Genomic DNA, 18,481 nt, shown 5'->3' on the forward strand with positions numbered 1-18,481 from the left:
TCAAAGTCTGACTAGAAGCAGAGTAGCATGCACTACCAATTGTTTTGAAAACATGTTCCCACAAAGACAGGTAATACCACTAATCTTTTATACCATCTGAAGTAGTGCCATCCTTTAGAGCATGCACAATGCAAGACTTTACAGCCCCAGACCCAAGCAAGTGCTGCACTAATAGGGATTTCTTATGTCTTTCTTTTTTTTGCTTTAGAGCATAAGCTGGCCACAATTGAGTGAATATGTCAATTTTGTTTATGTTCTCCTTCATTTACCTTTTAAAGCTGCTCGAATTTGTACTGAGGATGTATACAGAATGTTTTTTGTCTGTTTATTTGTGGGTTTGTTTCCCCACCATTTAAAACAGTTTGAATCTATACAGAGGAAAGGGGATACAGTATAGAGGCAGATTTTTAATTTGTATCAATACCCACTTTACTTATTTGGAACTGGCTAAAGTATGTACTTTGTGTTCTCCAGTAAAAAATATACAGCTTTAATATTTTAATTTCAGATTAAGATTTGAGAATTTTAGAATTAAGATTTTATTTTATTTATTTGGCGTTGACCAACAAATTGAGTGTGTTCTTCTGTAAAACATTAAAGTGTCTGACTGGTCAGAATTGAGACTTTTTAATTCTATTATTTTATTTGTGTTCTCCTGTAACACTTCAAGCTTCTGACTTGTCAGAATTAAGATTTTAGTTTATTATATATACCCCTTTTATTTACTTGGAATACAGTTGTATAATGTTCTATAGTACATTTGTAATGTTCAGCTTCTGAAACAAAATAATATTATTGTGAAACATTTTTTCCACATTGCCCAGCCCTATCTACAGGCTGCAAAAAATACAAAGAAACACTAAAAAAAAGTCCAAAACGAGTGCCTAGGCTAATTCCAGTATTGAAGGGTGCGAGTTAAGAGGAAAAACTAAAGGTGACAAGCCTTTTCTGTTTAGGAAAACTGAGACTAAAAGGGGAGATAATTTACATTTTTTAGAATTATGAAGTAAATTAGGACGGTGGATAAAAATTACTAAGTTTTTCAACAAGAACATGAAAACTCATTAAGAGTACATTTCACACAATCACTTAAGACGTTTTCCTTCACAAAGAACCACAGACACATGGGATACATTAAGTGTTTTGGTAGAGAGTAATAAGGTCAGGTCAGGCTGGGGAACATGCACTGGTACAGCTCGTTGTCACACCCACCAGACAGACATGCAGTCTAGTCCCACCCACCAGAAATGACCATCTATCTCCCACAGCCAGGTGTTATGTGGGCATCCACTTGGCCTGATCCAGTTGCTCAGATCCTCAACAATGAAGATCCTACAAGTTGGATCACCCTTGGGGAATCACGCCACAAGGCCATAGTGCCGTAAGTGACTCTCCTTCACAACGTAGGTAATATACCTCATTAGGGATTCTGTGAGCAACTGCTCACACGACACAAAGTCACACCAGCGACACTCAAGGATTCTGTGACGAGACACAGCACCGAAGGAGTGAGTCCAGTTTTCATCTCATGTCACAGGCCTGGATCTTAGTTTTTATCCTGGACTCGCAAGCCCAGACACTCAGACAAATCAGAGCCTCTACTGACTCCGCGAAGATTACAGCACTGTTGATAAAGTAAAGATCTGTGAATCTTTCTTCACCAAAAGATGCTCCACAGCCGCTAGACCCCACAACCTTGCCCAACACCCAGTCCATGCAAGCATTGAACAGGGTAGGAGCAAGAACACACCCCTGACGAACCACAGAATCAACTAGGAAAAATGCAGAGGTTCTGCATCCACTCTGCCCTGCACTCACAGTACCATTGTACAGGCCGGCCATGACATCCAGAGACTTTGGGGGGGGGGGGGGGGGCAGAGCGAAGTCGCAGGATGTCCCACAGGGCAGCTCGATTAACGGTGTCAAACGCTTTATGAAACTCAACAAAGGCTGCAAAGAAACTCTGGCGGCATTCATGTTTGCACTTGATGAGAACCCTCGGTGCCAGGATGCAGTCGATGGTAGACTTCTTAAGTGTAAAACCAGACTGCTCCAGTCACTGACAGGTGAGCAAGTGATCACAGATCCTATTGAGTATGACCCTATCAAGGACCTTATCCACCACCGAGAGCACTGTTATCTCCCTGAATTTACCGTAATCCAGGCGATCACCCTGCCCTTTGTAGATAGGGATCACTAGTCCTGTTTTCCAGTTAGTTGGGATGAACGTCATCGCCCAAATGGAAGCAAGGATTGCTTGCAATGCCAGGAAGACTGCCTTACCACAAGCTTGGAGATGTTCACCCAGGACACTGCAGATTCATGCAGCCTTTCCTATCATCAGCTGGTTCACCACCGGCGCAATCTCAGTGAGACTGGGTGGCTAATCGGAGGATCAGCCTCAAGAGCTGTGGACCCAGAGACCATCAAAACAGGACTTAATGTTTTTTTGGAGAAATTGGGAGGGGAGGATTGGCAAGTTTTATAGAGGCTGAATGGTCTAGCAATGTCAACACTGTTCTAATGTTTTACATACAACTAACACTTTATATATCTGAATGTTGCTTACCCAAGTCATCCATGATGGTGGCTTGTGCTGCTTGTCCATAAAGATCCACTACTGCATAGACATTTGGAGGAACATTCCATGCTGCTGGGCCCTGCGCCACACCATTTACAAAAAAGTGTAGGCTACCATCATCTTTCCTAACCACACCAACAGTATCACCGGCCTGTAAAGGTAAATTATATGACATTAATCTTAAGGATATCTAAACGAAAATGATTCTGCAAATCACCAAAAGAAACTGGAACAAGTCTTCTATCGAAGGAATATTCAAAATACTCTGAGAAGCACAATTTAAAATACTCAGGAACCCCAGTGCAATAACACAAAGAACATTTTAATTTACAGCCATAAATACTGCATTTATCATATAAGAAAATAATTATGGGGCGCACAACAACTAATATAATGTGTTTCTTAACTGACAAAAAAGAGACACTGTTATATAAAAAATAATGAGATGCTACACTTCATTTCTTCATGTAAAAGTGAGTGATGTAGCTAAAATATATTTGTTTTGACTACGGCCCACTACTTGCCTTTAAACGGTCAAGATTATGTCCATATTCATCCAGAATCGTGGTCCCATTGTGCATAACTCCATTGCCTGTCATCATCCAGGTTCCTGCCACCAGATACGCACATAAATACCTTGACATTTTTTCATAAGCCTAATTTACATATATCCATGGTAAAAGCCACAAAAATGGACATGAAAAAAACTTTACATAAATATTTTTATACTATTTTTCATTTATAGTTGAAAGTAATCAATGTAGCATTACATACTTACAGTACGTACATTTAATGAATAGTCACATTTTTCACAAAGGATCGGAACAGGTAAAAATTAACATTGATTGTCACACAGAATAAATTTTATTACTTTATTCAGGTAATATCCTGTGTGGACTTTATTAGCTATTAAATTCAGCTTAAATTATTTTAGTCTGTCACCTCCTGAAAACATGGAAAGGCAGAATTTTTTTTTTTTAGCTTATTTTAGCTACTCACCAGAGCGGAGATTTGTCATGGTAGAAGGCAGTTGTAGATAGGCTGGATTGTGTGTGGTGACACCAATCTCAATTGAGCCAGCCCATTTGTCCACCATCTTGTCAATGCGTACCTGGAAGACCTCATTACTTCGTAAAGGGCGGCTACTGAGAACCACGCCATGGTTGAAATCATCTGTGGCACTGGGAAGAATACGACAAAAGACCTTTTGTTCCTTTTTTTGTTTTTTTAAATATTAAAATTATGGTATGACCATCAGATCAATCATAAAAGGTGAAATGTCCACTAATTAAATGTTAACTAAATTGCCAACCATTACCATTTTTAGTGGAGTGCAAAAAACACAGCAGTAATTGTTAAATAAATAAGAACGGCTCATTTAAAAATCAACAAGTTGTCTGTTTTGGCATTTGACAAGGTCCTCAGGCATTTCAAAATGAACAAATCTGTGGCACTCAATCTGCTGCAGTAGACGATAATCAGTAGGAAAATACAAGAAAGAAATGAGAAAATTCCGTTTCATAAATCTTTTCTAAAAAAGTAAACAGAAATTCTAATTCTCAGTTTTTTTAGCAAATCACTTTAAAAAAGGAATTTAACAACTTAAAAATGTAAAGAAGTAGTAACATTAAACACAATTAACCATTATATATCAATGTGCTGTATATAGTGCAAAAATTACAACACTCAGAAGTTAAGCGGATACTTGTAATGTAGAACAGCTGTCAAAACAAAATGCATTTTCATTTTCAAGCAACTCACAGTAGTAGTTTAGTAATAACATTTCCAGAACATGCAAATCTTCTTTAGAGAATGTAAGATCTTCTATTGGACTATACTGGTTTCAAGGTTTGTGTTAAGATTGATTACAGATCTATGCATTTAGATGAAGATCACTTTATGTCGACGTTTAAATTAAATTCTACAAATTAGGGTGCAGATGTTACAACCGACTTACTGTCCATTTGCATTAAAATGCATAATATTATTTTTTTTATTTGCACTTCATGTTGCTACACTGTGGACCCTGAGCTTCGAAATTTCGTCTATCTGTATACTTGTATATGGTTGAGATGACAAAGTTTGCTTTGACTAATAATTATTTGAGATTAATTTATGTAGTGCCTATTTTCAGGTGCCTCGGAAAAGCATGCACTGTTCTGCCTTTTTATTTTTTTGTTACAAATTTCCCTAGATGTTGTGGTGGGCCCCACCAAGGAGACTGGTAACAGAAAGTAATATAAGACAGTTGATGGTTTAGATTGAATGCTACAAAAACACTGAACCGCAGTGAAAAAAATTACGGTACTATCTTTATCTTGTACGTACATGAAAATACCTTGTACACACAAGACGTTTTCACATACGTATGGGATACTTTACATATGTACGAGATGTTTTCACGTATGTGTGAGATACTTTCACGCACATACAAGATAAAGTTAGATTAAAAAATTTCAAGTGTGCTTTGGGGCAACTTAAAGATGACTTTAGAAAGGCTATTGCATTTCAGTTTGACGTCACTTACATCTGTTGTAGTGTGGTTAATGTAAAAAGCACACTGGTGGGTTTTATTTATTAAAGGAGTGTGGGATGGTTTAGGTATGTGCTTTATGTTTACAGTTAGTAGTCTACAAACTCATACAGAGCCCCTGAGGGGATATGGTCTATTTTTTTCTCTGGGAAACAATTTGGTGCATATGCAACTTACTGTCTCATGCCTACCATTTATATATCACGTAACCACAACCTGCCACAGCCTGCGCACCAGTTACTTTCAGGTCACACCAGCTATTATTGCATGTATATTCAAATGAGCACCAGCAGAGAGTTAAATCGTGTTCTGGCAGTTTTTATTAACAGGTTTTTGACCAGATGGATCCCCAAGTTAAATTTCACGTGATAACTGCTTAGGCCAAACGCAGGTACACATTAACTGGCTAACTTACCATGTATGTTATCATGTTTACAGTGATTGGAAAAAGAAAAAAAGACACTTGTTTGAATATTATTATAGATCAGCTGCAAGGACAGTCATACAGTATAAACTTAAATCTAAAAAATGGCATATACAGTGGAACCTCGGTTTGCGAGTAACTTGGTTTAAGAGTGTTTTGCAAGACAAGCAAAAATTTTTAATAAATTTTGACTTGATAAACGAGCGAGGTCTTGCAGAACGAGTAGTATGTATACGCTTTGTCTGCTGAGCGTCATGTGATCACAACTGAGCTGATGGTTCTTCTCTCTGTCTCGCTGCAGGATTGTGGGCAATCGTCTCCTATTCTCCGTCTGAGTCGGCGTGCCTCACTCATATAGTCAACATCCGTACAAGCGTATACTGTTTACAACAGCATTTAGCATTGTGACTCTGTGTGTGTGTGTGTGTGTGCTGTGACGTGTGAGTCCCTGTCTTGCACCCTAAAACACGAAGCTGAGTCTCAGTACTTTAGCAACACCAGCTTTATTCAGCTTGAAACAGCAACAGCGCGGTTATTTATTGTAGCAGGATCTGCGCTCTCCTATACACAGACACAGCAGTCAGGCAGGGCCCAGCACATTTATAATGTTCCTTGTATCACCCATCGACGGCAGGCGCATGTCCGCGATCTTTTCGGATTCGCTTTTACGGTGAACTGCTACAGTGCTGGGAGACTGCGATTGCTTTGGGACGCTCTTCCGCGTGTCGTCCCGTTGGGTGCAATCCCACAAGAGTTTAGGAACTCACTCACACCAGCCATGATTCTTTTCAAAGGTAAAGTACAGGTTAATTTGTTTTATGTATTTTTACTTGATATTTTGTATTAATCATTTTTATATGAATAGTTTTGGGTTGTAGAACAAATCATCTGAGTTTCCATTATTTCTTATGGGGAAATTCAGTTTGATATACAAGTGCTTTGGACTACGAGCACGTTTCTGGAACGAATTATGCTCGCAAACCGAGGTTCCACTGTATTACATTTCGAATATGTTGTCATTTGTCCCCTTTAAAACTTCACAGTACCTGTTAAATAAGTAATCCTGTGCTGCCCACATGGGAGTGTGCCAGGTTAGCTATTATAACTCCTCAATGGCACAGCCTTCTCCTCCATTGTAAAAGGCAAGAACGGGTGAATTATTTTTATAAACTGTATATAATATGCTTTACTTTAGAACACAACTTCATGTGGCAAATTAATGTATACCATGATTGTGAATAAATAACTCAATTTAAAAATACCAAACATATCCTTTAATAAATATGATAACTACTTCAGACTGGGCTCTCTTGTCAAATAACTTTCTAAAATGGGTGAAAGCCAGTTGAATTTTATGTTTGAAAGAGTCAGCTGATGTTGAACACATTGTAGTTCAGAGGCTCTAGGCATGAATGAAAGGAAAAACTGTTAATATGCTGCTACTTAAACAAGATGGACTGGTTGTGTCCGTGTAACCTGCCACACAAATATCTTCGCACATCTGTGACAAGCTTATCATGCAAGTTGATCGTTAAAGGAAGATTATTTAAATATCACTCAAGCTGGACCGGCTCTGCATTTTGTACTTGTCAGTAAGGTTATGCTATCTGACCCAGAAGCGTAGCCAAACATTTGTTGGTGGATAGGCATATATGAAACTAGGTATGCAAATAAAATTTCACCAAGATAAGATGGTTTATAGAACTTGACCATCAGCGGCCAAACAAAGGCAAAGTGGAAATTGAATGGGTGGGTGGGGGCTCTGAGTGGGGAGCAATCACCCACCATGGCTATGCTACTCATCTGAACGCTAATGAGAGGTACACAAGTTGTGCCTTTGAGTCATGTGGCATAGTTGAAAACCAAAAGATTATATAATTGGAGATCAGCACAACCGGAAAGTGGGATGGCAAAGCTGATGTACTGTGCAACCTCACGGGTGGTGCAGTGGTAGTGCTGCTGCTTTGCAGCAAGGAGATTGTGGGTTTGCTTCTTGGGTCCTCCCTGTATGGAGAGCACTTTGAGTAGTGAGAAAAGCACTATATAAAAGTAAAAAATTAATATTAAGTCTACTTCTTTTTCAGCTTGTATAGAAGTATATACTTATATTGATTGTATTGACCTCTGAATAGTTCTCCACAAATAACATTAAAAAATACTTTGTACTACCCACAACATGTATCATTCTAACTTTCAGATACAAATCATAGAATGAACTCAAAAAATCACAGGTAAAAGACAACTGTTATTCTATAAGATCTGTAGCAAATGTCTTTTAAAGTATGATAAATTCTAAATTTAACTTGTCTTAAACAGTTAAAAGTGTTGTCTCTCATTTTTAACTGTAGTGTTGTCTCATCTTTTGCTGCTTTTACTATTTAGAGCGATTTTTTAGTATAACTTCAGCAGAGACAATTTAAGAGTTCAGGGTTTATTTTTACCAGAGAATAGAGCAGTAATTTCTATAACTTTAACATAATATTAGGCCTGCTTAATCACACAGATTGGTATTGTTAAAAACAGAACACAAAATGTGGATTTGTTCCTATAGTGACATGACAAATTGAATTTATAAGTTGTGGTTAGTTTGTTATTTTCATTGTTTGTCCTGAACAGGGTGGTGGGGTGGGGTGCTGGAGCCTATCCGAGCCAGCATACAGTGCAAGGCAGGAACAAACCATGGTATATTACTATATATGACATTTCCAGCTCAATGCAGCCTGATACAACTCAGTCCTTTCAGATACAGGTGGGATCATCTATACTGTAAGCCCTTTACGCACACACACATTACCGATCAACCTTCAAAATCCTAAGACACACATTCCACCAGTCAGCCTGTTTCTTAAGTTGCAGCATGAACAGCTTGAACTTTTTTAGTAGTTTAAGACAAGCATCATAAGCCAGTGAAAGTCTAATTTTATCTCGACTATAAGAAATCCAATGATAGTATCAAAGTATTTATAATAACTAAAAATAAAATATAAGCATAGGTGCAGAGGAATCACCAACATTATACTTGTAATTTGCAAACTGTTAAATCTTAATGTTTCTTAATGGTAGTTAACCCATTATGGTTCAGTTTTTCTGATTGTTTCATGTACTTTGTAGGTTTTTTTAGAAAACATTTTTTCATGACACAATTTAAATGTCTTTAACAAGATATTTTCACAGAATTGTTTAATGTATAACTTAGATATGGGGACATCAGTGTAAAGTAAGAAGAAGTTCATTTGTGACAGATGACAGAAAGCACTTTTTTCTCATAAAGCATTGTGGGAGCCTGAAACAAATTATCAAGAGACATTTAGCTGAAGCAGAAACCTTGGTAACTTTTAAAAAGTACAGTATCTAGAAGCGATATATAGTTAGGTCCATAAATATTTGGACAGAGACAACTTTTTTCTAATTTTGGTTCTGTACATTACCACAATGAATTTTAAATGAAACAAGTCAGATGCAGTTGAAGTGCAGACTTTCAGCTTTAATTCAGTGGGGTGAACAAAATGACTGCATAAAAATGTGAGGCAACTAAAGCTTTTTTTTTTAACACAATCCCTTCATTTCAGGGGCTCAAAAGTAATTGGACAAATTAAATAACTGAAAATAAAATGTTCATTTCTAATACTTGGTTGAAAACCCTTTGCTGGCAATGACAGCTTGAAGTCTTGAACTCATGGACATCACCAGATGCTGGGTTTCCTCCTTTTTAATGCTCTGCCAGGCCTTTACTGCAGCGGCTTTCAGTTGCTGTTTGTTTGTGGGCCTTTCTGTCTGAAGTTTAGTCTTCAACAAGTGAAATGCATGCTCAGTTGGGTTAAGCTCATGTGACTGACTTGGCCATTCAAGAATTTTCCACTTTTTTGCTTTAATAAACTCCTGGGTTGCTTTGGCTGTATGTTTTGGGTCATTGTCCATCTGTACCATGAAACGCCTCCCAATAAATTTGACTGCATTTAGCTGGATTTGAGCAGACAGTATGTCTCTGAACACCTCAGAATTCATTCGGCTGTTTCTGTCCTGTGTCACATCATCAATAAACACTAGTGTCCCAGTGCCACTGGCAGCCATGCACGCCCAAACCATCACACTGCCTCCACCGTGTTTTACAGATGATGTGCTATGCTTTGGATAATGAGCTGTTCCACTCCTCCATACTTTTTTCTTGCCATCATTCTGGTAGAGGTTGATCTTGATTTCTTCTGTCCAAAGAATGTTTTTCCAGAACTGTGCTGGCTTTTTTAGATGTACTTTAGCAAAGTCCAATCTAGCCTTTCTATTCTTGAGGCTTATGAGTGGCTTGCACCTTGCAGTGCACCCTCCGTATTTACTTTTATGCAGTCTTCTCTTTATGGTAGACTTGTATATCGATACACCTACCCCCTGGAGAGTGTTGTTCACTTGGTTGGCTGTTTTGAAGGGGTTTCTCTTCACAATGGAAATGATTCTGTGATCATCCACCATTGTTGTCTTCCGTGGATGTCCAGGTCTTTTTGCGTTGCTGAGTTCACCAGTGCTTGCTTTCTTTCTCAGGATGTACCACACTGTAGATTTTGCCACTCGTAATATTGTAGCAATTTCTCAGATGGGTTTTTCCTGTTTTCGCAGCTTAAGGATGGCTTCTTTCACCTGCATGGAGAGCTCCTTTGACCGCATGTTGTCTGTTCACAGCAAAATCTTCCACATGCAAGCACCACACCTCAGATCAACTCCAGGCCTTTTATCTGCTTAATTGATAATGACATAACGACGGACTTGCCCACACCTGCCCATGAAAAAGCCTTTGAGTCAATTGTCCAATTACTTTTGAGCCCATGAAATGAAGGGATTGTGTTTAAAAAATGCTTTAATTGCCTCACATTTTTATGCAATCGTTTTGTTCACCCCACTGAATTAAAGCTGAAAGTCTGTACTTCAACTGCATCTGAATTGTTTCATTTAAAATTCATTGTGGTAATGTACAGAACCAAAATTAGAAAAAAGTTGTCTCTGTCCAAATATTTATGGACCTAACTGTAACTTAGATATTAGACAAATTGATGGACTGAATAATCGCTTCCTGGTTTTTGTTTATGATGCTATAATGTAAAGGTCTTCAAATAACTATAAACAATTTTCTTAAAATTTAATGGACACATTCCAATTTTCTTCTCACAATTTTGCATCTGCTAAAATGGAAAGAAAAAACAACTACTCTATGTACTCACTGAGGTCGCAAGGCAGTCTTCCCATCATTGATGATGGCTGCCTTTTGTCCACAGTTGGAATGGAAGAGGAGCCGTTCAGGGACATCAGAATCAGTAGACAGATGGAGTGCAGTACGGTTCCGACCCACATCAGGGGATAACGCCCTCATTATTGCATTGTTTCGTCTCAGACGGTCACTATGATTGTGATTGTGGACAATGGTAACCTTGACAGCCATGCCATATAAATCAACAACCCCATATACTACGGTGGGAGTCTGCGTGGCAGCAACACCTGAATGGTGACAACAGGCAAAAAATTCATAAATATGTGAAGCATGGATTCACTTTTACATTGTATCCAGAACTACAATGCTCACTTTACCTTGGTCAATGCCATTAATGTAGAAATGCAGTGCTCCATTTGATTTCCTCATTAGTCCAATGTGATCTCCCTCCTTCAAAAAGAAACAAATTTCACATTAAAAACCAGGCCACGATAAAGTTTTCTTTTGCTCCAACACTTGCTTACTTCCCATACTGTTTAAGGTTGAGTTTTACTTGGATCATTAATTTTATTTTTCTAATGATTCAGATGCAATCTGTCATTTACAGCACTGATACAGTATGACTGCTAAAGTGACAGTAATAACATTTTTGTTCTCACAGCTGAGCCTCACCTATATGAGGAAGAAGTGCAGAAAGCAAGAAAATAAACAGGGAGGTTTAATTGCAGATATGAACAACAGAAAAGTTACAGCGTATAGCTGCAGCACGGTTCAAGAAGATTGGTGACTCACTGTTCACATAAGGGAAATGTTAAATAATGCCCATTGAGGATGAAAACCTAAAACTGTTCGGGATTTCTTCCACAAGGTCATGATTTGTTTCATCGAAGTAAACATGTTTCCATCCACTTTCCAGCATGCATTACTAGAATGTGCATTACATTTATCAAACTTAAAGGTCAAGGCTAGGAGTAGAAGAGCTTTCATTAGAGTATGTCCTATTGATCTTGTTTGCCTTTAGTTGCTATTACCTTACTGCCTATCTGTTATATTGTGACCTAACAGAATAAATAGTATATGCACTCAGGTTCAATTTTAGAATAAATAGTATATGCACTCAGGTTCAATTTTAGACTGAAGAGGTGTACATTTATTTTATTTCTAGAGATTTAGTGATATTACATCATGTGCACTTTTGTTTACAAAAAAAAAAAAAAAACACTATGTTAGTCATTCTGAGTAAACCTGGCAATTATTATGTATTTATCTGAAAATAGATATCATCAGCATTTGGAGACAAAACTTCTAACATGATTTTGTAGTCAAACACACCTGTAAAATACAGAAATCAAGTTTTGTTAAACTGTACAATACTGTGTCCGATTTTCCTTAATTTCATTTCTCCTGAATTTTTTGAGCTGGATATTTTTAACAACCTGAGCAATTTGACAAATTTATGCAAGCATGACGAAGGATTCTTATTAGTGAATGTGCCCTCCTTACCTGCAGCTCATCCAGGCTAAACTCACAGTACTCCCGGCGTGTTCCCTTCCCATTGGTAAGAATGCCACTGCCACTCATCATGATGGTACCTACAGTTAGGCACAAGAACACTGTGACACCCTTTTTAGAAGTTCAGTTTAATTGTTATGCTACACACAATATAGTTATGCTTGTTTTCTCTTCCTTTTTTAAAATAATCAAATATGTTTGTAGGATTATAGTCTACAAAAATGAACAACCAATTTCACAGCTAACTAAATGTTGTAAAAAAAAACATGCACTACCTGGTTAATATTGTCATTTTTTTTAATATATTAAGTTTATTTTGAAAATTATTTTTCCTCTTTCCTGATTTCCTCTATTATTGATTTTTTTAGGTATTCAATCAAAATCTATGATTAGATAAAGGGTACTCAAACAAATTAATAACACATTTATAAAATTATTCATTTAATGAACAAAGATATCTAACACCAGCCAGTACTGTGAGAAAAATTAGTTAAATCTACCCAGTTAAAGGAATGATTAGAGCTAGCCGAGCTTGATTACAGCCAGCTCCACTCTTTATAAACCTCACTTATTTAATGCTTACCATCAGAGTCAACTTACACAAGATTCAACAAGGATTTAATGATCAAAGGAAATTCTTGAAAGGACTGGAAAAAAAGTTGTTGATATCTGTCAGTCTGAAACGTGCTACAAACCAATTCCAAGACTTTGCATCTGTACCTGAACCACATTGAAAACCATCATTTCGAAATGTAAAACACATAGAACAATGGTGCATCTTACCAAGAGTGGCTACCTTGACAATATTACTCTAAGAGTGCAACATAAAATTAAGGATGTCATAAAGAATAAAAAAAATCCAAAGAACTGCAGGCTGCTTCTGACTCTACAATCAGAAAGATAATGTGCAAAAATGAGCTTCACTAGAGAATAAAAAGGAGCAGAAGCCACTCCCAACTAAGAAAAACAAGTTTTTCCCCCATTTTGCAGGAAGCATCTGGATAATCCCCCAAGCCATCTGGGAGAATGTCCAGTTATAACCATCCATAATTTGAAGCTGGGTCACGAAGCAAAGCATTGATCCAAATACAAAAGCAAGTCCACATTAGAATGTCTGAAAAGTTGATCAACTAAATCAAGGTAGAATCTATTAAAAGGCCAGATCTCATCACCATAGATACTGTAGGAGAACCTGAAATGAGCAGCTTATGGTTGAAAACTTAACACTTCTAAATTAAAGCAGTTCTGTAAGCAAGAGTGGGTGAAAATTCCTCCAAAATAGCATGGAAGACTGATATTAAATTACGGTTTGGTTCTGGTTGGAGTCACTGTAGCTAAAGATGGCACAACCAGTTATGTGTATGATGGCAATTACTTTTAACACAATGCTAGTTAGTGCTAGATAACTTTGTTCATTTAATAAATTACAGAATTTTAATAACTTGCCTATTACCTAATATATTTTGATGAAAACATCCAGTGTCAAAAACTTGGAAAAAAATATAGGAAATCAGAAAGTGGGCAAATAAGTTTAATTGAATTACATTTTTATCTCACTAGCACAGAGTTAAGACCGCAATTACAGTATATACCACATGAATAGAAGATTAATAAGAATTGTCACTTGTAACAAACTTGCATGTAAGATACCTGTATATTGTAAATTATTAAGCAAAAAAAAAAAAAAACCACTTAGTTTATTTTAAAACCAAACAATATTTCAGTGGCGTAATTAAGTAACTCTTTCAGAGAGGCAGTGGATGAGAAGCTTGCATATTGTAATCAGTTTAGTTAGCCAATAAAAAATGTTAATTTGCTTGACTTTTAATTGTATCCATAATGGCTAACACAGTGTTAACACCCAACTACTACAGCCATTATTCTATCTACACTTGATCCGTTTTCACCACCCAAACAAATATTCTTGGGCCCTGTTCTAAGCCTAATTTCAAAACACAGTAATCCATCTATTGATTATTTTTGCCTGCTTATCAAGTTCTGGGTCATGAGGGTGCTAGTGTCAACCTTGCCAACTCTTTACTCAAGCAGGAGGCATCCCCAGATGTGATGCCACTTCAGCACTGGGCTCCATCACATACACATCTATTATCACAGTCATGGAGTGAATTTAATGTTACCAATTAACCTAAAATACACGTCTTTGGAAAGCAAGATTTAAAAAATTTCGGAGAACCCAGAGAAAAATTCACTCAGGCAAAATGCTGTAGAACTATTATACGAATAGTTTATGATCTTTACTAAACAACTGAATCACTGTTTCTTTCTATTACCTCAAGTAAGAGGTATTAAAAGTTAAACAACCTAAAATTTAAAGTAACAAATGTAAAAAATATCTTGAATAGTGCAAAAACATTAAAGAAATTAATTTTCCTCTGCTGAAGCTGTTTAATGGAACCTATAAATTCTGCATCTTTTAACATAAGTATGAAATGGTAACTAAATGCATGAAATAAATTAACAAAACCTAGTTAATACTTTAGACTTATTTATTATTAGCAATTAATCTTCCTTTATCGTTTATTGCGAGGAACATGTGCTAGTTCAGGGCTGGAGGCTCGCCATGAGCTCTAATTTTGTATAAAGCCATAGGGGCGTGCTTGTGTGCACAGGACATCTAACATTCAACGAGTGCTCATCCAGAAGTACAATGCATATAAATGCAGCTACGAGGAATAAGGAACATGGGTATTTTTGGACCTAAAAACAGGAGAGAGACTTGTCTGTCTGATGGTGCCATCGCTTAGGCACCCACTCCTTCAGGAAGCATGTTATTGACGGTCAGAAAAAGGGATGCGCTTGCAATATTTTGAAATGTGAAATTGTGCTGGAAATTCATTACAATGTCATACCCCCGTGTTTTATAGACATCCTGCAGTGATGAGATCAGCAATTAGAAATCACGTAATTAAGCCAAAGCCACAATGTCCTACCAGCCTTTTCACAATGCAACATTTGACCTTTTTCACATTCCTGAAACTTTGTTCTTATGCATCAAGTTGTTTTAAGGAATTCCATTTAACAGCATTTTTTCTTACTTCATATATTTTATTATCATGAGCTCCAGAGACACCAGAAATCCATTCATAAAACATTGTATTAATAATTTATTAATCCCAGATTTAAGAAGGAATAGTTCTGACAAAATTAATTAAATACATAAATGTGCAAATATATTAAAGTTCTGTGAAATGTGAGCAAAAATAAATAAGTGTGATGAAACGTGAGCATAAATAAATTTGTCATGAAATATGCTTTTTACTTATTTATTTAATTTTTCTGTAATATTCCTGCAATATTTCTCCAAACATGGAAAGTCCAAAGCTGCACCAACTAATATTCTGGAACTGAATGTTTTGACCCTTGTTTTATGAGTCTAAAGTCATGTGAATATTTGCAGCTACTTTTTCAAACAACTTTACAGCTGGCGCTGCTTTGGGCTTTCTGTGTCAAAGTGTCTAACTGATACAGGTGCAGCTCACTGTATCTCACACTGGATCATTCACCTTCACTGGGACACCATATAGAACTGTAATCTGACTAACTTTTAAACTGCATAAAAGAAATTGTTCTATTGACTCATCTGCAATGTCAAAGGATGGGTGTCCAGGGCAGGTAACTTCGTCATCTGAACTGGCATGCAGCCTAGTCCACTGTACTAATTCTTTGATGTTTCCAAAAACAGTTTCCTTGATATCGTAGTCTAAAAGGGTCGGCAGCATTGTAATTTCTTCTGATAAATCTTCAATTTTCTCTCTGAAATATGGATAACTTCGGCAGAATCCATTCCATCACTGGTAGTAAGCATTTTTTTAAATTAATTCTTGTGCTATTTCATAAACATCTAATTCTTGTGCACGCATATATTGAATTGGCATAATATATAGAAGATGATTCACTAATCAAAACACAGTATGTGTTGCAGCCCACCCTCTCAACTTTGATGAGTGAAAGTGACAGATTTATTTCAAGTCATATTTCATGATGCGTTTGGAGGAATATTATGGATAAAATTAAAAAAAACTACATAAGCAACAAAAACACATTTTGTAACACATTTATTTATTTATGCTTGCATTTCATGACATATTTATGAGCACATCTTCATAGTACTTTTATTTATGTATGTATGTCCAAAATATTCCTCCACAAAGATTAGCCTTTAAGTTATACATGATGTATGTGGTTCAGTGTTCACAAGCTGTTGTTCCCCATTAACAATAAGCATACAGCATTTCAGAAATCTGTTTTTTGTGACTTTTCTATTATCATTCATATTTCAGTTTTGGTCAGCCAATGAGATTTTGGTATAGCAAGCTCTGCTTATTAATAATGTAGGGGTAGTCCATTGCAACTGATAAACTGTGATAAAGACACAACACATGTCTCAGTGTGCAGCACTTCTGCTTAAAATATCTTGCTTTAATCCTATTTATAGCTAAAACTGACGTGATACCTTGACATAACAGCAATAGGCATTTTAAAAATAATCATAGCTCTTAGTCTAATCCTCTGATACTCTATAGCCATTTTTTCTATTTCAAAAATATGGAACACATTCGAAATTAACATATCACAAACTGAGCATTTATTTGGAGTTTTAAAAGCAGCAGCTTTACTGTTTCTCCAAAATGGCCTAAAGAGGAGGGTTTTCAGGTCTACTGTGCCAAAAATAGTGTTGGGGTACATGGCCAAAAAGCTTGATGTCTTGCATGACTACATCAAGATGAGTCGAGTGGTAAATCATATGTATTATATCATCATACTGGTAAGTGAGGAGGTGCTAGACAAACACAACAGAAGTGATTTCAAAGTGTTCATAAGTAATTCTTAAGAACATAATATATACTCATGTAAAAGCTATGTAAAATAGTGCTATGCAGGACAGTATGTATTAATGTATAATACTTCAATCAGTGAAGCTGATGGACTACAGAAGCAGAAGACTACACCAGGTTCCAATTCTGTCAGCTAAGAGAAGGAAAATGAGGCAACAATGGGAAGGGGCAGAATCACCTAGCAACATTCTGAGACTTCAATCTGTATTTGGTGTAAAGTACTCAAATACTTAATTGACACATTATGCCTTGTGTCAAAACATACAGCCTGGGTGTCTTACAGGCACACATTAGACCTGTTAAGATCCCTTTATGACAAATAGGCTACTTTCAGTAGAATGATGTGTCATAAAGCTCACTTCATCTAAGGATGGCTCCATTAATATGAAAATGACTTCATATTACTCCAATGACCTACACAATCCTCAGCTATCAATCTCACATAATGCCTTTGGGATGTGGTGGAACAGGAAGTTTGCAGCATTAATGTATGGTAGATAATATTACTATGCAGTTACTGCAAGTTTGAGTCAGCATGGACAAACTTGCATAATAGTTCTAACACCTTTCTGAATCCATGCCTTAAAGAGTTCAGTCTGTTCTAGAGGCAAAACATGAATAGTATCTATCGTTTAGTAGATAGGTAAACCTAATGGACACCGGGCGTACCTTGCATTGTGTTTTGCATTTAACTTGTTACCCTTTTGAATTTATAAATTTGTGTAATTTACCTAGTCTGGTCAGCCAAGAAAATCACTATATAAGAATAACAACTGGACAATTAATTAATATTATGTATTAGGTCGGTCACCTCGAACATCGCTATTTGAATATAATTCACATTAATTTTAAAAAGCGTCATTCAAAGATAAAAGCTGACATTTGATTTTACTGTAAAAGAGCAACTGTTTGTTTTACCCGCACTAATTTTGACATCAATTTACTCCAGGCACTGTGCAGTGCTGTGACATCTTGCAGATTTGTTTTAGCACATCACTTTCATGATAGCCTTTTCATAATTTAGAATGATTAGCTTGCTATCTTCATTACTAAAACTAACAGCCAGCCCGTTCAAAATGTAGTTTTTGTTGTTGTTAAAGCGTTACATAAATGTAAAGAATTATTATTATTTTTTCTCTCACTACACTGCACTTTGACGTACAGGTGTACTCAGGGCAGTTTTCTCTGAATTTGTCCTATTCACTCTTAAACCTGAGATCTTGGACTGTTGTTAAATGTGAAGAACTTTTTATTAAAGCAAATGGAAAATAATGGTCAAAATTGAACTGATTTTCCTTTTATTACAACACTTTAAAATCCCTACTTTAAAGAGCCTCGTTAGAGTCAGCCAACACTCACAAGGGTGCTAGCTTGCCACACA

The 18,481-nt window shown here is 36.7% G+C and overlaps 1 protein-coding gene across 4 annotated transcripts in view; it reads right to left on the reverse strand.

The window, feature by feature from the left end:
- neurl4 (neuralized E3 ubiquitin protein ligase 4) overlaps positions 1 to 18,481 on the reverse strand; it is a 113,858-nt gene that overhangs the window by 42,741 nt on the left and 52,636 nt on the right. For all 4 annotated transcript variants that reach the window (XM_051925430.1, XM_028798364.2, XM_051925429.1 and 1 more), the window contains exons 6-11: positions 12,236 to 12,324; positions 11,110 to 11,182; positions 10,746 to 11,019; positions 3,581 to 3,762; positions 3,106 to 3,191; positions 2,570 to 2,732 (exon numbers count right to left, since the gene is read on the reverse strand). In XM_051925430.1, coding sequence (XP_051781390.1) covers positions 2,570 to 2,732; positions 3,106 to 3,191; positions 3,581 to 3,762; positions 10,746 to 11,019; positions 11,110 to 11,182; positions 12,236 to 12,324 — 867 coding nt within the window. The remainder of the gene's footprint in view (positions 1 to 2,569; positions 2,733 to 3,105; positions 3,192 to 3,580; positions 3,763 to 10,745; positions 11,020 to 11,109; positions 11,183 to 12,235; positions 12,325 to 18,481) is intronic.

This window comes from Erpetoichthys calabaricus, chromosome 3 (assembly GCF_900747795.2).
Source record: "Erpetoichthys calabaricus chromosome 3, fErpCal1.3, whole genome shotgun sequence".
Classification (NCBI taxonomy): domain Eukaryota; kingdom Metazoa; phylum Chordata; class Cladistia; order Polypteriformes; family Polypteridae; genus Erpetoichthys; species Erpetoichthys calabaricus.